A 21,539-nucleotide genomic window follows, 5' to 3' on the forward strand; every position below is an offset into this window, starting at 1 on the left:
ATTTGTTCCAAGCTAGAAAGGCGTGGAATATTCTAGTTATTTTATCCACAACTCCAAAACTTTAAAACAATTCCTCCCTTCACACAGGGATGTTGTTTCTTTACTAGTTTAATATTATTAGATATACATAGTGGGTTTGTAAAATTAAAAATAAAATGTAAAATACATTCTCATCTTCTAAAAGACAGCCTAAATTTTAAAGCATCAGGATTGCATGCTACTAAATGACAGAGAAATAGATGTGGTCACAATCTGGAATATCTCAAGATTCATATCTGCAAAAAGCTGAGCTCTCTGGCCCCAATCCCACGGAGCTGTGAAGTCCATAAATAAGCTCAATGAATTTCAAAACAGAGCACTCATCCCTGAGGTCTGCATTCCCAAGAATATCCCCAAATGTGGGAAAAAGCCCTTTCCAGACCTATCTTTACAGAGGTGAGTCCAGAGCACTAGTAACAAGTGAGATAGTGAACTGGATAATATTTCTTGACATTCATAAGTGCAAATATGTGAGAAAGAAAAGATGGTTGCTATTGGGCAAGGTCATCTCTCATCCTCTTCTTTTCAACTCAGTCATCATTCCCACGAAAGAGAAGAGCAAAGTGATAAAATACCAAGGTAATCACAGCATAATTTACAGACCATTCTTGGCACTGATGTGCAAACTGAAATGTGAAAACATTTCTCTGTACCTCTGAGCTACGTGATACTGTTGTAATCAAACTTAAGTTTTAAGGAGCTAATTGCTTAATGAATAGCTAACCACCATTTTAATTAAATTAGTTTATTAATTTTTGTTAAGATAAGGAATATACAGTTTTACTTATGCTAAAAAGTCGTGTGCAGGCCTCAGCAAAAGCTAGAGCTGTGCAGGCTGCAAAGCTGGCAGGGAATGTTTTGTACTTATAAAAGGTCTCACCGCACCTGTGATTTGGTTTTACCACACCTGTGCTTTGGTCTTACTGCACATGTGCTTTAATAACAATACCAGCATATTTCATTTAGACAGATCAATAGGTTGCATTTCACACAAGCATGCCTCCCTACCTCCCTACTCTCCCATTTTTGTTTTGTGGTTAAATGTGGTCTCACCCCACTTGCCAGTGATTGTATGGAAATAAGATATATGAATATTAATAAGGGTTGAACCAGTCATTTTAAAGGTTAAAATTAATAGCGGACATTGTATGCATGTTTATGTTGAAATATTATAACTTTGTAAAAGAGTGTATAAATAGATTGAATTTTTGTGAGGTATTCGAAGCACTGGATGATTTCCAAGCTTCCCAGCGCTGCAATAAAGAAGTGCCTGCTTATCTATGTGTAGATAAGTTCTGTCGTTTTTGCGACCTTCCCTTTGAAAATCACAACAATACCATCAAGTCACTGAAAGCGACTTGATACTTTTCAGGCTTGTGAAACTAGAGGAAGTTGTGAAAAAGTAGCATGAGCAGCCTTATGTATAAAAAAAATATTTAGATAGGAAGAAATTGAATGGTTTTAAATTATTATTGTCTCGCCTACAATTCACTGCAACTGGAGCAACTGGAAGGGTATGTATACAGCTGTGCAAGTCTGGCAAAGGACCCTCTGGCTTCCATACATTTTTAATTGTTTTTATTTCACTCCTTAACATGATGTCTACTGAAAAACATCTAAGAGTTGGACAAGAAAGTACAGTACATTAAAACAAAAAAATCAGCAGAAGGATCACAAAAAAAAAAAGCCAAGAATCCTGGTGCAGAGGAAAATGCAGGGACTCTGAAGACAAAGCCTAAATCCCAATTGATATGAAGTCGTAAGAGTAAAAACAGGATAGTAAAAAGAAGAAAGGAAAGCAAAAGCAGAGGTTTCTAAATCGTGAAGGATAAGTCTGCTGAAACCGACGAGCCTGCCAAGCACACTGGAGGAAGCCTCCAGACTTCCTCTCTGAGGGAGCTCTGAACCTACAGACCTGGACTCGCACACTCTTTAACTGTGCATCTGCAGGAGAGAGATTGACCTACCTCAACCAGCTTAATCAGCTGGCACTTTTGAATCTGGTCAGAGTTTTTTCTGTTTGTTTGTTTGTTTCTCTCTGTACCAAGTGCTAAGCAACACTAGAAAAGTCATGTTACAGAAACTGCTAGTTTATGAGTAGGGTTTTTACCACCATACATAGACTAGAAATGCAGAAGGTCTCTATGCAGATCAGTTCATTATAAAACAAGTGCCTACACTTTTATCGCCACCTTTATGCCTGCTTAAAAGCATCAAAACAAGACTACTGATGAAAACTAACTACATTAAAAAAAACCAACCTTAATCTATGATAATCATTCACATATTCTGTCAGCTGGCAAGTTCAAATATTATAACAGTAGTTCTTTACACAACCTTCATTTAGCATTACTAAAACCCCTTGCCACCAGATATGGTGAATACTAAAAACTTACATGGACTAGAAGAAGGACTGAACAAATTCATAGAGGAGAAAACTATTGAGCCCTACCAAACACAAAAGGGTGCCACTCACAGCTCAGAGTGTCCAAGTCATAAATTGTTTGAGGCTAGGACAGTTCAGAGAATTTTGATATATACTTACTTAAATTCTTCCCTGACTTCTATTTTTGGCTGCATAATAAAGGAGGTTGGATAGACTTTTGGTCTGACCTAGTACATTTGATCTTCTGCCCTTCTGCTACTAACAGTGACCTTAGCCATGAATCTTCCTTCAACAGTCATTTCCAAGGTAGATATAGCAATAACCGTAACAAAAAGAGTAACAAATCAAATTACTCACAATACTAATAGCATTTAGGCTGAGGTTTTCGATCCTAAGAACTCTGATTTCCTTGCAAATTGTGAGACATCAGTTCCTGCAATCTCTATGTGCATGACAGACATCCCGCTTGGGGAAAAGAGCCTCCTGCAGTAACTCTCTGAATAACATCTGAAATATTACGGATCTTCTGCAAGAACCTGTGTTTTCTCAACTAGGAAAGAGCCTTGATTCTTCATCCCTGTGGATTTGTGGACTATGCTGGGAGTTGGTAAGAAGCCAATGAAGGCACATTACTGCCAGTGAGGCAGCAGAGGAGTTCAGAGTGTGGGTGCTGGACACCACAGGTAGAACATTTCCATGGGAGGCACCATGGGATACTCATCAGCCTGCTCCATGAGGCAATGGCTACCACATTGCAAGTGTCTTCTAAAACCCTTTCTTTCCGGCTGACAGAAGAGGTAACACAAAATCTCTGTCAAGGCTACCACTTGAAAGCATGGTTCATTTTTATATGGACTGGAATCTGGCTTCTTTTCTTCCAAAAGCATTTTAGCCAGAACAGAAATTGTGCTTTAAGTTTAGCACCAAAAAAATAATGAAAGCTGACGTGTCTGAAATTCAAGTTTAGCCTCCCCAGCACTTATCTACATGCACCTCTGTCTGCATTTGGGAGCCCAGAGATCTGGACAATTCATATGAAGAAACAACAAGAATCTGATTATATTTTTTGTATTAAGAAAGTTTTTCAAGTTTGCTTTTGATAGTTGTTTTTATCTTAATTAGGCTGCCAACTTCAAAGCTACCAGGTTATATTTACCATCTTATGTGTTTAAGTGTCATTTAGATGTGGCGTTGAGTGATATGGTTTAGGGGGGAATTTGTAGTGTAGGTTTAATGGTTGGACTCGATGATCCCAAGGGTCTTGTCCAGCCTCAATTGTTCTATGATTCTACAATGTAGCTAAAGCCATTTTGTGTTCTGACCAGTTGACCAAGGTAAGACTGTGTAAGGCAGTTTTGATATATTTCCTGTGTCTAGACAGTTCATAAGCATTTCTTTATTAGCCACATCCTTTCTTACAGTCATGTCTTCACCAGTGAAAAATCAAATTAATATTTTTAATGTGCTGGAAATTCAAGATAAATCCTAGGGTAGAACTCATAACTGACCCCTGCTAGAAAACATGTAACAAGTTGATGTTAATATCTTTAAATACAAGAAGTATCATATATGCTCAAAACCCTTGGCATTTTGCCTGAGATGAAGGAACTGAAGCATTTATAACATCTATATAATTCCTTTCTCAGAGCAGATCACTTGTGAGAGATCAGACAGGTTTGCTATCATTTCTGAGCATCTTCCTAGAACTGATAAAAGCTTTTCTGCAAAAAAACGTTAAGAACTTCTATTTCATTAATTAAGAGATAGTCTTGCCTAGAAAGACGACTATCACACAATAATTATCTTTCTTCCTATAAAATTTTCATAGGGACAAGGTACTTGTATTTTTAGCAGAAGGAAGGTCTGGATAACAATGCTGTATTCCCCTATACACACACCTTTATTTTGGCCATGCCTAGCTTTCCCAGAAGTTCTTTCACCACAACATGGAAAGTAAGACATACACCATCACACATTTTGGCTCTGCGCTGTTTTCAGTTAATATTCAACACACTGCAAGATCAGGTGTCCTTAGAGTAAGTCTTCTTTGTGTGCACAGTAATCTCATCAGTTCAAAAGCCAACCTTTTCTCCCCCTGAAGTAATTCTGAAAACTTAATATTGTTCAACACCTTTTGTTTCAGATATCTATGAGGTTACTCTTGGTCCTGCATGAACTTTGTAAATTGAAAGCCAGAAGTATGACTCAGGCAATATACTTACTTTCTTTTTGTTTCCATCCTCATCTATACATTCTCTAACAGGGTCTGAAAGAGAAACAGACATCTTTTAGCTATCTCGCTACCTTACCCAGCCTTTTAAGTGGTCATCACCAAAATACAGGTTGCTTACTTAATGTGCCTTAGGCTGTAAGTTGTTGTCATTTTGTCTATTAGAATGTGAGAGTCCCTACATGAAAATTGTAGGCATTTGTCCAAAGTGTACAAAAGTAAGTCAAAGAGCACACAAACTTTGTTACTGCTAGCATTACTTGACTCCTGCAACAATGTTGGTCTCAAAATACCCCGTGAGCAGCAGTGAGGCTATAGTACTTAAAGGAAGATCGTGGCTTCAGCTCTGAGGCAGGGTCCAGCCTTCCTCCAAAATCTTGTGAGTAACTGAGTATACATCTGGCAAATAGCTAGATATATTTACACAGGGAATTTACACACCCATGCACACACACACTTATTAAATGCAGAAAGATAAATACGGCTAGTAACCCCAATATAAGATTTGTCAGCAATTAGCATAACCATGAAAACAGCTGCAATAGGAATACTGTTTCCTTACCTTCAGGTATTACTATGATGAGTAGGGTTTTTTTAATATAATCAGTTAGATAATCACAAGTCACCCACTGAATTGCAGTTTCTATGTTTACATGCTCTCATAACCCACTTAAAGACACATGGAAAGTAATTTCATGTAAGTACTATGGCATGACAATGTGATAAGCTCGTGTTTAGGAAATTAAAACACTGACTAGAAAACTTTTTATATAATACTATAACATGTTATCATATATTCACTATATGCTCTGTCTTTTCCAAGACAAGTAATGTATTTTGAAAACATTTAGGAAACCTTCAAAACCTTTTTAATAGTATTATTTTTGGTACACTTCCACATATAAAGTAAAACTCCCTCCGTACAAGAAATCCAACTGTATGAGTCTAGAGGGGAAAATTATACTTTACAGATTGTAAGAAACTTAAATAAAATAAAGCAAAAAAAAACAAAATGAAAATATACACAAATACACACAAAAAAAGATGGTTTTCCACCCTATAGCAAAGGCTTTATCACAGCAAAAAAAGGGAGAGCTAAATTTTTCAGATTTAGATGTCTAATATAAAATATCTATCATTAAAGTTTTTGTGCTGTTGGAAAAGCTTTCATAAAAATACAAAGCTTTCACTTCTAGTACCAATAGGTTATAGCACAGATTACAAGAAAACAGTTCTAGTTTCAAATTCCTCCTCCCTATCCTATATCTTGGATCAGCGTAATTTAGGGCAAGAAAATCACATATTTTACAGTGTGAGGAAAGGAAATGAATCTTTAAAAGCTTATTTTAAAAGAAAAGAAAGAAAATGGCAGCTGTTTAAATCTAGAAAATGGCAGCTGTTTGATGCTCTGGAGAGATTTTAAAATGCCAGAAGTTATCCCAGTGGAGACTGATCGGATATCTCTAAGCTGGACTGTGCACACTCTGCAACTTCCACATTCTTAGTGGTACTTGGCTCTGCAAAAAAGTCCACTTATTTTAATGGAGATATAAGTAAGCCTTAGTAATGCTGGTAAAAACCTGTGCAACAACTAACATGATTAGAGTGGTTTGTGGAGAGGACACATAGATGCTATTATAATAGAAAATACAGGAAAAAAAGAAAAAACAACAACAATATGAGTAATAAATACATATATACACAGATCAAGAAGGCAAAAGTAGTAAAATACTGGCTAGAGGTGAAGCAAGTTTTCTTAGATGAAGAGCATTGCTATCTACAAATAAATCTACATTTGTTTAAAATACTTTACACTTTTTTTTCCTAATATTTGTCTTCCTAGAGAAGTGCTCTCTTCTCCTTTTTTTCCTTTGGATGAATTCTTTGTAGACGTACACATAACAGTCCTTAGTGTAGAAAAAGATATAATTTGAAAACTTTACTCACAACTAACTTGTAACATTTCTGAAGAACACCGCTCCCCTATTCATTCCTGACAGCTTAATCTTTCCCAGTGTCCTTCAGTTAATCACCAGCCCTGAGTATTAATAAGATGACAGCTTGAAAGTTCAGGCCTGAAGAGTTTTTAAAGAAAGTTGGTTGATTAGAATTGCAGTTGGCCACATAGTGAAAGGGCTCAGACTTTGTTTTAAGCATACATGATAGTAGTGGTCTAGGTTAGCATTCGTGATGATTGTCAGTTAAACACTTGGAAAGGAGCACTGGGCTCACTTCTCAAATCAAGAAGAAACATTCTGGTTTTGCATTTTGATCTTTGGGTTTTGCTCCAGGTATGAGGTTGCAACTATATTGGACTTACCCATGCACACTTTTTTGATAAATTCACTATTCAATGTGATCATAGTGGACAAGTCTTCAAAATTCTGAAGCTTCATGATTCTGTCAGCAGCTGATGGCCCAGTCAAAGTCCTTAGTTGCTCTTCGTCATATCTGTTCCCAACTCCAACTGGAAACAGGGATACTCCTGAGAAAAGAGCAAAGAAGGTTTTAAATGGGCAATACACAGTAGAAGCTCTTTGCTGTTGTATTTTTTCATTTGATTCTTAAATAAAGAAGAACCAGGGAAAGTTTGTTTTCCAATGTTAATTTTCATGTATTACTTGCATCAGTCCCTCCACATAGGCTAAAAACAATTAAAGGCAGAAGTGGTGATGCTCTAATCACAGTGCTAGCTAAGATTTGCTCTCTTAGTCCCAAGCATAATAAGATCATGCATGGTCAACAAAACACAGCTGCAGACTTAATGACATCTTCACTTTTTTCAAATGTGAGAAGTCACAATAGATTGCTTGCTTTCTTCAGTTACATGGCAATTGGATTATTTTCAAACCATTTAATTAAAAAAATAATAGTTGATAGTTCTTATTTAGTCCCTGTTTTATACAATAGCTCCCAAAGCAACCTACAAAGGAAGTCAATGTTCTTCAGCTGAACACCTGAGGAAGCTGAGGAACACAGCCAGAAAACTTGAAAAAACATCACGCAGAACACATTGATAGCAATAGCATATTCCTGAATACATCAGCACAGAATCTGATCAAAACTTCTATTTATTATTATTACAGTGAACATTTCAAGATTCACTGTACTGCAATAGTACTGAATTTATAATACCAGGTCACATTTCTGTCTTCCCTGTCCGTCCTTGGAAAATGAAATAATTTTTAAAGCCTAAGGAAGCTGTTTAGCTTAAATTGCAGATTGGTCTTGAATTTACCAGGAGTTCAAAGGCAGCTTCATCAGGCACATCTTCTTCATGCCTGTTTCTTACTAGAACCCTCCATGCAATAAGTCCTGAACTTATATGAACACACCGGTGCCTTATTTTTTCATCCTTTGTTCTGTGGCATTACTTAAAATGCAATAACTCTGCTTAAAAATAACGATAGTGAAATGACATTTACTGTTCATTCTCGCAGAAAGTGCAGCAGCCTCCACGGCATCTTCTGATCGCCCCGACACGATGACAATCGCGACCTTTGATGCGCCGGGTCTCCCTCCGTGGGATTCCGACATTGCATTCTGAACTACAAAATCAATGGCTTTTCCTAAGAAGAAATCAAGAGATGAGAGACATGACAGAAAACTCGTAGGAGACTGTAAAACTAAATCTTTGTATTAGTAGGTTATACAGTACTGAAAATTTCTTAAAGGACTTGAGCCAGCAACGTGCCCTCATGGCCAAGAAGGCCAATGGCATCCTGGGGTGTATTAGAATGGGAGTAGGTCGCGAGAGGTCCTCCTAACCCTCTACTCTGCCCTGGTGAGGCCACATCTGGAATATTGTGTCCAGTTCTGGGCCCCTCAGCTCAAGAGAGACAGGGAACTGCTGGAGAGAGTCCAGCGCAGAGCCACAATGATGAAGGGAGTGAACATCTCCCTTATGAGGAGGAAAGGCTGAAGGAGCTGAGTCTCTTTAGCTTGGAGAAGAGGAGGCTGAGGGGTGACCTCATAAATGTTTATAAATACGTCAAGGGGGAGTGTCAGGAGGACAGAGACAGGCTCTTTTCAGCGGCGTCCAATGACAGGACAACAAGTAATGGGCACAAGTTGGAACATAGGAGGTTCCACAAAAACATTAGGAAAAACTTTTTCATTGTGAGGGTGACAGAGCACTGCCACAGGCTGCCCAAGGAGGTTGTGGAGTCTCCTTCCTTGGGGACATTAAAAATCTGCCTGAAGGCGTTCCTATGTGACCTACTGTAGGTGATCCTGCTCTGGCAGGGGTGTTGGACTAGATGATCTTTTGAGGTCCCTTCCAATCCCTAACATTCTGTGATTCTGCGTGATTCTGTAACTTCTTTTAATATCTGCTTTATTGCTCCTACATGAAAAATCTTGGCTATTAAGAACCTACCAGTACTATTAATACCTCCCAATACAGGACGACCATGTTTAGCTTCCCAGTCTCTGATGCAAGGGGAATTTTACTACCTTTCCTCAGCCATGAGGATAAAGTTATGCTCCTCACTTTAATAGGTAGTTAACCTGGAAGCATTACCAGCACATTGCACAAAAGAAGTTATTATAGACCAGGTATTTATTTCCCAGTTGCAGAACAACAGTGACATCCAGTGGCTATCTGAACTACAACTTCATACCATCCCGAACTGTACACATACAAGTTGCTCAGCCCGAAGATCTAGTCCCTAATCAGGTCAACTTTTTCTATCGGCATGCAAAGCATACCTTGCCCCACTACTACCAGCAATCTCTCTGAAACCTAGATACAGACTAACCCAATACTGTAACTGGGCAATCCATACTATTAAAAAAACCCAACAAACTCACCCACCAAAATCCACAAAAAAAAAAAAAAACCAAAAAAAAAACCCTAACCAAACAAACAAATCCACAAAGCCTCACAAAAAAGAAATTCTACCTTAGTTATGAAGTCACAGACTGGCTTAAATGGGTAGCTGCTGCCCTTTCATTCAACATCTGTGAACACTGAGGCAAATTTTTGTTCAAAACCATGACCTCAGCAAGAGAACACTTTGCTAGTACCTGCATTTAGCAACACATTTGCACAAATATTTATACTGGGAGTCATGATATGCAGCTTTCTTAAAAGCTCCTTTGAGTTTGTAAGATATCAGGTCAGGAAGTAGAAGATACTGTGTGACTGATGTGACATTCAGGGCAAACAGTGAAAGGTGAATACTAAATACTTGAAAGACCAGTTCCTCTGAGTAATCTGCACTAACTGCAGAGCAGAAATAATTTTGCCTGAGGAATTCAGCAAATAATTTTAAATAAAAAACACATTTGTAAAACACTAGAAGTCAGATCATAGATAATTCACCAGCACAATCCCAGAATAGCTTAGCACACCCGAACACTTTTAATTTTGCTTCTTCTTTCACCATGTCACCCACCACTTTTGACTGGTAGAAGCAAAGATCCTTTTCTCAAGCTGCTGCAAGCATGGACAACCTCTGGGAAGCTTGCTCAGCACATTGACTACTGATACTGTGGCGACTGCAACTGCATATTCTAACAGGTTTTAATTTGGGTTTCAGGAAAAATTTACCCTGAAAAACGTAGCCTAGGATAGCTATCTGGAAATAGTCCAAATGTTTCTTTCACCACAGTGCTGGTGTGTAGGCAATGTTACTTCCTCAAATATTCTCGCTTTCCCCATCTTTTTCTGTCTTGTACAACTTACAGTCCCTGACTGACAGCCTCATATCCCCTTCCCACCTTATCCACCCACTTCTTCTTCCCCGTTAGCCCATTGTCCCTATTTCCTTCCCAGAGTCTTGGCCTCATCTACACGTGTCATCTCTCCACACAGATGCCCACAACTAAAGAGAAGATCTGGGACCCACTAGGAACTGTTGCCAGGTCCTCTCAGACCTACTGCAGGAACAGTTACCTCCACTAGTGACCTCCTACCTAGTGAGGGTCACATATTCTCCCAAGCACTAGTTTCCAAGTGGAAAGGTACATGTTTGTTTAAACCAAAAGGAAATGCCAATTTCAATTGGGGAAAAAAACCACACAGTATTTATGAACAAAATAGGATGTTTCTCTTTTTTTTAGTTCTTTCAAATATATAGATCAATTTCTATAGTTTGTTTCTCATTCCCACTATAATTCTGAATTAAATATTTACATACTAAAAGAAAACACAAACTACTATTCCTGACCAGAAAAATTAGCTAACCCCCAGGTATTAACTTATGCCCTATATAGCTGTCTCTGAATCATTGCTACAAATGGTTTTGTTGGCCAGTAGGTAGTCTATAAATCTGTAGAGGTACATATTACATGTAGAATGGCATGTTGGCTATAAATAACTAAGGGATAAAACAAAATACTGAAAATTAGAATGACTATATTTCAGTCCCTGAGATTGCTCCGAGATGGTCACTGTGCCAGAAAATTTACTCATTTCCCTTTTGTCCTACAAATAATTAGTGGAAAAGTATTTCAAATATTTTAAGTTAAACTTTTGCACAGTAAGAATCACAAATGATTTTTCACTCAGTTGTGAAAAGTCCTTGGATTTTCTGTGTTTGTATTCTTTTAATCACGCTTTGACTTTTGTGTGGCTAGTGTGGTCAACAGCTGCTCCAGCTCCATTTTTCTTTCTAACATTCATTCTGAAAATTTTCAGAAACTTCCATACATACCTGTAAAATGGAAAATCCATTATTTTTATAATTTTTAATAAAGAAATCCAGTTCCATTGTAATAGAACCAGGGATTATTTCATGGTCCCCGAAAAACAATTATTCAATTCAATGCATGGAAAATTTGGTTTAGCATACTAAAACCTCTTTGGATTTCTCCCCTGATTTTGAAGCCAGCTCTAGAGAAAAAAGCCAGGTGTCTGAAGACACGATCAAACAAACACTTTTGTCCTGCTAGAGAGATTCAGAAAGTCACCATCCCAAGCTGCAAGCTGTCAATTCTCAGCTGTTTCTACATCTCACCAGGGAGGGAAACATCAAACTCCTCAGAGGTCATAATAAAAAACATTAGCCAGAAATAAATCAACAAACTTGAACATTTTCTTACTACTAGACCCCAGCATAACGGTGACGTACCATTTTCATACCAACAAAGCAAATTTAAAATGTTTACATTGAAATAAATATCACAAAGCACAAAGCTATTCTTGGACACAATTAAATGAGCTTTAAAATAACCAGGTCTGAGTTATACAGGCTTCAGCCTTTACGAGACCACCTTGTGTCTTGTACACCACTTCAGCAGCTGACATCTGGGCCACTGCTCCTGACGGTTCCTCTCCAGCTTACTCTGACATATCGACACCATTGCAAACACATCTCTGGCTGTGTTTGTGCTGTGGCAAGCTGCTGGCAGAAGGAAGGGTCCAGTCCTCCAGTTGGACCAGCTGGGCATGTCCTCCCAGTCCCCTGCAGTCAGTGCCACTGTCCACCCCACCATACACCTAGGTGCCTAAGTCAACTCACCATGTCTAAAAACCAACCTTTTTCTTATAAAAAAAAAAAAAAAAAGGAGAGAGAGAAATTAAGATAGAAGTCTCAAAGCCAAAAGGCTTCATCCCATACAGAAGAGCAACAGAACAGAGCTGAAATCAACAGGAAAAAAGAGAAAGGAGGGAGGGGAGAGTGGAGAGAGAGAAAAGCAAAGAGAGAGGAGAGAGAAAAAAGCAAAGAGAGCAGAGAGAGAAAACAGAGAAAAAAGTGGAATGGATGGCATCATCGCACTCTCTTCTCTCAGCTAAAACTATGAATATTTGATGCTGAACTTAACCAAGACTATTTAATAAAGGCTAATTAGCTGATTTTTTTAAAAATCATCTGATGCACGTTCAAGCCAGACTCATATTCTGATGTAATAATCCAGAATAGTTCATGTATAGGTTTCTGCAAGGACTGAGAACTGATTAAATTGACATAAACAAGCACTGAGGACAAAAGACTATCTGCTGACTAGGTTTGGAGGCATTTACTGGGAGTCTACAAGGAATTACGCTAGAGTCCCTTATTAAATATTTTCATTAATGATTTGGACAAAGGAGGGAAAAAATGCATAAAAAGGCATGCTAATCTGTATCACAAATATTAGATTGGGAGCAATTACGAACATCATGAAATGAACTCAGCGAGCACAAGGTGCCCTAGAAATATTTGAAATACATCCAAGAAATAAAAAAACAAGATTCATCCCAGACTAAACCAATCTGGAGGAAAATAAACAAACACACAGTCATTTATTGGTTTGGCAGGTGACTTGGGGAAAGGAGAAATTCGTTAAAAGCAACCTCCGCAATTATATTCTTTAATTTTATCTGAAATAAGGAATAAAATGTAAAGCCCCCATGAGTGTCTGCAGTTGTGACAGACAAGAGATTCCAGTTAGGCAGAGTGTCCTGCAGGGAATTTGTGAATCAGTGCCTTAAGTGGCCTCAGTCACTTCTGCAACATCTCACCCAAAAAGAAAAACCACTCCAAGAGGGCTTAATCACCCACAAGTATTGAATGCTGCCTGGAAAAGAAGCGGAAAATAAGTGGTTCCTCATGACTTGAAAAAGCATAGGCTGTTTGGTACTGTGGATAGTCCAGATTGCATCTACTTAACCAAGCAGTTATCTAATCAGGAACAATCCTTCATGAAGACAAACCTGAAGCTGATCTATGTATCCTAATTTAGGATCTTGATTTGACATTAAATTGGAATTTTTTTAACTGAAAATACCAGATTATTTTAATTTTAAAGCAAATCATCTATTGCAAACTGATCAGACAGATCAATGCTTTAAATGGTTCCTAGAATATTGATATTCTGGCATCAACATATGCCAATTAAAGAACAGCTGAGCTCTTCATGAGCAATAGAGATCTGCCAATCCAGCGGCTCACTGCCACTGAAAGAATAAGGCCAAGAGGCCCTAGAGCCTCTCCTCTGCTTTCCTGGTTCTGCAGGTCACAAATCCTGCCTTTCTCTTGCCACCAGAGGGTTCCATTGCTTCCAGACTCCAACAGGACCACATCCAGCTCACTAACCTTATAGGAAATAAACTAAAAAATAAGCAAGCAAACAAAAAAAAAAACTTCCAAGAAAGTGAATTAAAACATCTTAGGGAAGAGATTAATAGCAAGCACTCAAAGCTGACTTCAAAAAGGAGCTGACATCAGGAATTCAGAAACTCCATTGGGTGAGCAAGTGAGGAAGACCTCTGTCTCTCAGCAGATGGGAGCCCTTAGATTAGCACATCTGCTGGTAAATCCATGGCCTTGGGTGAATGATGGGGGTAGGATTTTAAAAATTCTGCATGGATCACAAGGCAGACATCTGAATAAAGCCCTATGGTGGGCTTCGCTTCCTAAACCACAGAAAGGGTTTAGAAGAGAAACATTTAATGCCTTCTTATCATGACAGGTGAAACTGAATGCTGCCACTCAAATACATTAGTAATTATAGAAAGCTTCAGTAGAAAACACTAAAGATTTTTTTTCCTCAATGTGGAAGGGGAAAACACACATTTCTTTACCTAACAAAGCTTTTTAATACAGTTGAGCCAGTTAAATCATACTTCCTCCAAAGTCTAAGTCTGACGCAGGCAGTATGCATGGAAAACATCAGCCTAAATGAGCTACTTTTAGTAGCAGTATAAGCAAGAAAAATCATGTTTTTATAAAGTGTTAAGCAGTATTTACTGTAGGGATTGCTCACTGTGCTTCCTATGACTCTCTTAAATAGCCATGAACACTGAACAGAGACATGTTTATGTGATTCTCAGTTCTCTTGCACAGACCACTCTTAGCTGAATGAAGACTCTCTTGTAGTCAGTTTTCTTTTTTTTCCCCAGTTATTTCTTATGTGGAGTTGTATACAATTTCATGATGTCTGAATATCCTCAGCACTTCTTCTCAATAGGTTACTTGAGACAAAATTTGCCTGGTGTTATCTTATTGCATAAGCATGGGAAAGATTTGAGGTCCAGGCTTTTTTTTATTATTATTTTGATAGATAAATCCAGATCAAGCCCTCCATAGGCTAGAAAAGACTTCCAAAGCTACCTAGGGAACTGCAGCATCCTGACTGAGCCACCTACCCTTCTCAAGCAGCCTCTGCAATTCCAGAGGCCTGAGCACAGACAAAACGATATGAGCGACCGTGAGTTTCCCATGAATGCTGAGTCTCCTACACAGTCAGCTGAATTCACACACATTACAAGGTGCAGGACAGGACCACAGCAACTTATTTTCATTACTTCATTTGGGAGGAACTACTTCTGCTCTATTCCATTTTTGGTTCATTATACCACATCCCTCGTCATGGTCTCTGAGCGTTTTCCAATGAGACATAAACAAATCACTAACGAGTATGTCATGTGGCTGCCTCTCCCATTTCATTTCCCAAAGGTCATGTTTTCTCTGTTTATCCTGTAGTTCAGTGTGGCTTACCATACACATTACATGGACAGCTTCGTGAAACTTATCTATTTGTATGTAACAATTTATCCCACAATGAGCCTATAGAAGTCTCATCAGCCATCTGGTATTTTTATTTCTCCAGGCTGAGAAAGCAATCATGGCTAATCCTCCTGCGAACTATGGAAGTCAGCTTTTATTTCTCACTTCTCTGTACCACTAACTCTTTACAGTCTGAAGTAGGCCAAAGACCCTAAAAAACTGTGTACTCCTCAATTCTTATAGGACCCTAATGCTTAGAAGGCTGCCAGAGCAAACGTTTCTCCAGTCCAGAAGAACAAAATTCTCAGGGTATCTGGTGAAAGATGACATGCTGTAGGAGAATTATATTTTGCTGAACCCTACAACTGCATGTGTGTGTACTGAACATCCACAGACACAGTGCAAAATCTATATTATGTTTTAGCACATGAATATTGAAGTGGACATGTTTTTCAGGATGCAGTTGTCTGGAACAGAAGATGATGTCGCCACCTTGGGTGATCCTTGCTCCTTGGCACCATCTCCAGACTCGTGCCAGCCCAAGTTCTTGTGGGACCAGCATGACAACTTGGGTGAGGAAACCCAACCACTCAGAACATAACTACTGTTTTGCTAAGTGATCTGCCAACTAGATCTGTTACCCTGGTGAGCACAGAGCACAAACATCTGGCGAGAGCAGCTACTGAAGGCAGCATAAGCAGGTCTGCTGCTAAACATCTAATCAGCTAATTGATGCTGACAGGTTAATGCTCAAAGTCTTTACTTCTTAATTATGTTTTGCTTGCTTGAAAGATAATGAATGCAAATCCTGAGAGTTATTTTAAAGCTAAAAATAAGGCAGTCATCTTCTTTCCAAAATACATCAAGATAAATCCTAATTCAAGTAACCTATAGATACATTTCAATACAGAAAATTTGAATCTTTACCAAGAAAGGTACATATAGTAAAGACATAAGCGAACTAAAAAAAACCTGAGATATAAATTAGTGATTGGGGTCAGGCTATATTTAGCATTTCTGGGTTTTTTTTCCACTCTTATTGAAACACCAACATTCATATCATCACTCACCTAGCCTAGTAGGACCTTGCTCCCTTTGTTGAATTAAGTGCACCATCTCTACAAGCTTTTCAGTCTCTTGAGGCACGTTCCATGAAATTTCTAGATTATTTTCCCTGGCATACTGAAGAACTGCCACATGAATTGAAGTATTGCCTGAAGCAGAAAACAGAAAATAAACATTTTAAGCAGTGCGTACAAATGTCTTAAAATAAATCTAAAGGATACATTAAGGTTGTGTTTTACATTAAGCACAACTACGCAGCAATTTTCCATCCAAGTGTGAAAGCTGCATTTTCAATCAAAAGATCAAAACTGAACTATTCCCTGGTGAAAAAATATGGAAGTACTGCTGGAAACAGTTGCTTTTCCATCAGGAACCAGCATGCAGGATTTAACGTCAGATCAATTTGACCACTATTGGAGAATTAGACTTTATTGATCTCCAAATATTATTCCTTTCCCATTTTAAAATTGTTTAAACATCTCACTTTTTTTAACATGTACATTGTTCTCCAAGACTGTTGGTTTGATGAACCATTTGTCTGATGGGCCAAGCTCCCTGGATGACTACATTTCATACAAATTTCCCTCAGTCATAACATCACTTGAGTGACATGCATCAGGCTGCAGCAAGGGACATAGTGCACCCAGGGAGCATGAGGTGAAAAGGGGAATGAAGAGAAATTCCAGGTTCTCTGACATCCTCGTCCTGCAGGCATATTATGTAAGAACTATGAATAAAACTATTACGAGAGGGTTGATATAGACAGTTAATAAACATCAACTTGCAGAACTGAGCTGGGCAATACATTGTTTATAATGATTGGCTGAACCTCTCTTCATGGTCTTAGAAGGACTTCTACTGTATACTGGAGATATTTATGCTGACAGCATATTATTCTTAATTCATAAATGTTTTACAAAGCATTGATAAAGTTAATAATTTTGATTTCATGTACCCAAATATTGCTGCCCTATATTGATACAAATATTGTCTACTCACTACACTTTACATTTTTCCATGGTCTTCTTACAGATTCTGAAATCAAGGCTGTAGTGAGGAGTCATTTCATAGCTACATAGTTATTATCCTGTTGTTAGTGATGCAACACTTGTTATTATAGGCTTCAAAGATAAGGAAAATTAGACTAAATTGTCTCCTGGTTTATTGTTTACCTTGTTTATTTCACTTGGCTTGCTTCTCTAAATCACACGTGTGCAAAATTTTCAGAAACAGCATATTCTGTGTACGACCTCTAAAAAATCCTAAATTCTAGAGATACAGAAGTGCTATACTTTTCATCCATGAGCTCTCTAACTACTACAAGTGCTAGTGATCACCTCTTCTGGAAGCACAAGTGTAGTACAAACTGTCAACATCTAGTGGGGAACATCAGCACCAACAGCAGTTGTTCCATGGAGGTGGCTTAATACTGAACTGAAAAAGTAGAATTCTGATTTAAAAAAATCAGGCTTGTTAAAATAAATGCTACTGGGAAAACACGGGATCCTGCGCAGCCCTTGTTATACAGTTGGACTTGGTGCAAAAGCACGTGATGTTCTGACTTGCTACGTGTGCTGAATGGTCCCTTCCCATACGTGCAGGAGGTTCAGCATTCTGCCATGAGGGCTGCAATGCCCTAACTAGAGGTGTACCTCCCAGAGGTACATACTCTGCCAGTGAGTCCAGCACTGCTAAAAAGTGTCTGTCATCCAAAACAGGTCAGCAAATAAAGATTTAAAACTCAGTTACAGCACCTGAGGTTAGACAAAAAGGGCTGGTCAGAATAAAAAAAACATCTGTTCTGAAGACCAAAACCTTGTAGTTGGGCCAAATGCAAACCAAAAACCATCTGAATTATCCACTCTTACTTCAACCAGAATTGAACTTGAACTATTATTTTCAGGTCTATTGAACCTAATCTAGAGCTGAACCAAAATCAAAGATGTATCTTTGCTTTTCTGCCACAGAATAACAGTTCTCCATCCTGTGACAGGGACCTTTTTGCCTGTTTGGCATATGCACTGCTTATGTCCAGCACAGTATAAAGAAAAGCGCTCATAAGAGGTGCTGTTCGAGCTATTCCTCATCATATCATTCCCCGAATTGAACGTCAAACCTTTATTCACCTGAACAAAAGCAGCTTGGTTTGGTAAGAAACTGAACCGCATTTGAATCAAAAGCTTTACTAGCCCGATTTTCTCAAGGTTTGTGGTTTTTTTTTTATGAGAGAGAGATTGGAATGAGTCATTCAAAAATAAAAGGAAAAAAAATAAATTATACTGAGAAGCTGGTTTTTTTCTGAATAAGAAAATTGCACAAAACATCTTTATGAATATGAGTTAAAAGATAGATACATACTGATCTCGGCACTTTCAACAAACACCCGTATAAAGTTTTTCATCTCCTCAAACTCTGATGATCCAATATTGGCGCTTCCATCCAGAAGAAACATGACATCTATTGGTTTGTTGCACAACTCTGAGGGTGGGAAAAAAAGAAAAAATATTGATACTGATAACCATAAGTAGAATCTGCTAATCTATTGGTAGGAGCAGGAAGGGTAGAGATACCTGCATTTCAGGAAAACAAGCAGGATAATGACCAGTTGACGGTCAACAATAAGTTATGGTCCCTTAAGAAAAACCTTGAGATTTATATTCAGAGGGATATATAGGTATTTCAATTCCTGCTCTACTACTAATGTCATTTTACTCTCAGGGGACTAAAACAGAAACAACAGCAAATAAAATCATACCAAATCAAACCAAGAACAACGACAAATCCCTAACAACAAACAAAAATAAACAAACAAAACCACAAAATACATCCCCCAAAACCAAACAAATAAAGCAAAATAAAACCAAAAAAGAAAGACACAAAAATGAAGTCCCTTGAGAAAAGAGGAACTGCAATTTTAACTTGCTTGCAGATAGATGGGAATAACTTTCTTCTTCTGGAATCCTCCAACCTATCTAAAAGCTTCTGCACTTCATTGAAAACCAAGCCTACAGAAGGTTGGCTGCAGGTCTGTGCTCAGTACTGTTGACCTGAGGCAGCATCCTCAACCTCCAGCAAAGATAAAAGATTCTCCCTTGGCACTTGGACAACAAGATAACAAACAAGATATGGGAGCCCTTCAAATTTTAGTGACCTAAGCAGGAAATGGAGGAGACAGGAGAGAGGAAAGAAGAAATTACACAGAAAATATATGCAACTTTACCTGGAATTTCTGTCCAAAGTTTACGAGAGCAGCATGACTGTAGCACTAATTTAGGTGCTTCATTAATAAGCGTTCTATAACTATGCAAGATGATGGGGTTGTTAGGGTAACTGATGTTTCTGAGCTCTTGGATATTTGCGTTGGGGGTTATGCCTATGGGAATAATATTTATGCTCCTGGGAGGTCGTGTGATAACATCAGTGGAAGGACTGGATGACACCATGTATACCAGGTGAGGAACATCTTGCCTGCCCCCATTTAGTGATGTAAATGTGTGTTTGGAAATATAATCGAGTGCATTCCCAATGTTAGTAGCCTTCCCTCCTTGGTAGGGTATGCTCCTCACCTTCTCAATAATACTTTCCTTTGACTGTATTTCCCTAAAGGAATACTCCAGAGTGACAGTCTCTGAATACTGCATGACTGTAACATGAGTATATTCCTGTCCCACATTCATTCCTGTGATCACCCTCTCAAGGAACTCCTTGACAATATTGAAATTTTCCTCCCCTACATTGTCAGATCCTTCCACGATAAAAGCAATGTCCAGCTTTCTGCGAGTGGGCTTTTCTGGAAAGGGTGGTGGTGCTGTGAGTCCCCAATGAGGAAATAAGACGCTGGATATTGTTGGAGTGGACGTAGCTTGTACAAGAGAACTTTCTTCAGGTCCAAGATCACATAGATGATCAATGAGGAGATCCCTGTTATCCATTAGTTCTAACACGTTGTTCATTCGGAAGACTCTATTGTCTTGTGACGCCTCTTCAATGGCTTTCATTTGCTCGCTATCAACATGTGGTCCAATCCCTGCAGCTATTACTGCAATTTTTTTTTTCCTCAGAGTTGAAAGGTTTCTTTGGAGTTCTCTTCGAGACTTGCTTGCTATAAATAGCACTGCAATTCTGGCAGCATTGGTCCTTTCTGCTTTTCCAAACACGTGATACACAGTGAATTTAAGGACTTCAGAGGCAGATGCTTCTTTATCACCTGTGTATTTTATGCTTTGGACAATTTTTCTCATCTGAGACTGTGTTTTGATATCTTTAAGGCCAAGATAGATCGTGGGGCCAGCTCTAAACACTAGAACTGACACTCGAATTTTCTTTTGGGAGATGTGGAGTTTCTTCATCATGCCAGTTACGAAAGTCTTCAGCTGTTCAAAGTCCTCCTCTGACAGTTTACTGGAGCCATCCAGTAGGAAGGCCAAGTCCATCATCTTGCTGCATGAGTATGCGCTGGGTGGTAGTTCAATGTCCTCCTCTGGAATTGGTGTTGTTGGGGTTAGAGTTTCCTCCACTTGTTCACAGGCTACACAGGTTAAGTTCTTCCCTTCACATAGACTACAAGAATCACCAAATTTAACTGTAAAAAATCAACACTTATAATAACACATCACTCACATACAATAAAACAATGTCCATGCAGAAACAGTTAACTAAGTCAAAAATGGCAAAAAAGCCTAAAACACGATGTGAATTATTTTTTCCCTGCCCCGTTTCCCCACAACTCCCCACAAGGCATTGCACAGTTAAATCCTATATATTTCATGCATGCTTATTTAGATCCAGGAAACATGAGACACGTATGATGCATTTGTCAGAGGAAGCTCTCCTTATAACAGCCTTTGACCAAATGCTTAAAATCTGTGTCTGTAAACTATCTAGAAACCTACTGAGCTTCAGCAATACAGCTGCCTACAAGCCACTAGCAGACTCAACTGGCAGATCTGGTGTGCTTCGCAAGAAAGCAAAACATAAGGCAAACTAAAGGCAGCTAACACAAACCAAAATCCTAGATTAGGAAGGATGCTTTTGGTTCTGATATGATTTACTAGACTCTGTGAGGAGGCTAGGTTTACTTAGATTTTAATCTTAGTGAAAATAGCAAACAGACTTTTTTCCTACCTCTAAAGTGCACTACATCCCTTTGCTTTTTCCTTTGTTTCGAATACGCCTTTGGCACATGTTTATCCTCTCAGCTATTTATGTTTCTCTTCTCCTGCTCTCATTTACCATGTTGTGTTTTCAGTTCCTTTTCTCATATTACATTTTGTATTTCATCTATAGCTGTTACCTCTTTTTAATCCATTGCCTTCCCCATTTCTACTCACCTCCCATTAGGAGGTTTTTCTCTTTCCCTCTGCATCTCAGCTCCACTTTTTCT

The 21,539-nt window shown here is 38.6% G+C and overlaps 1 protein-coding gene across 1 annotated transcript in view; it reads right to left on the reverse strand.

The window, feature by feature from the left end:
* VWF (von Willebrand factor) overlaps positions 1 to 21,539 on the reverse strand; it is a 133,521-nt gene that overhangs the window by 42,679 nt on the left and 69,303 nt on the right. Inside the window, exons 28-33 of the mRNA XM_009869457.1 lie at positions 19,377 to 20,716; positions 18,515 to 18,634; positions 16,162 to 16,305; positions 8,081 to 8,224; positions 6,976 to 7,140; positions 4,648 to 4,691 (exon numbers count right to left, since the gene is read on the reverse strand). Coding sequence (XP_009867759.1) covers positions 4,648 to 4,691; positions 6,976 to 7,140; positions 8,081 to 8,224; positions 16,162 to 16,305; positions 18,515 to 18,634; positions 19,377 to 20,716 — 1,957 coding nt within the window. The remainder of the gene's footprint in view (positions 1 to 4,647; positions 4,692 to 6,975; positions 7,141 to 8,080; positions 8,225 to 16,161; positions 16,306 to 18,514; positions 18,635 to 19,376; positions 20,717 to 21,539) is intronic.

This window comes from Apaloderma vittatum, unplaced genomic scaffold (genome assembly GCF_000703405.1).
Source record: "Apaloderma vittatum isolate BGI_N311 unplaced genomic scaffold, ASM70340v1 scaffold1895, whole genome shotgun sequence".
NCBI classification, from domain to species: domain Eukaryota; kingdom Metazoa; phylum Chordata; class Aves; order Trogoniformes; family Trogonidae; genus Apaloderma; species Apaloderma vittatum.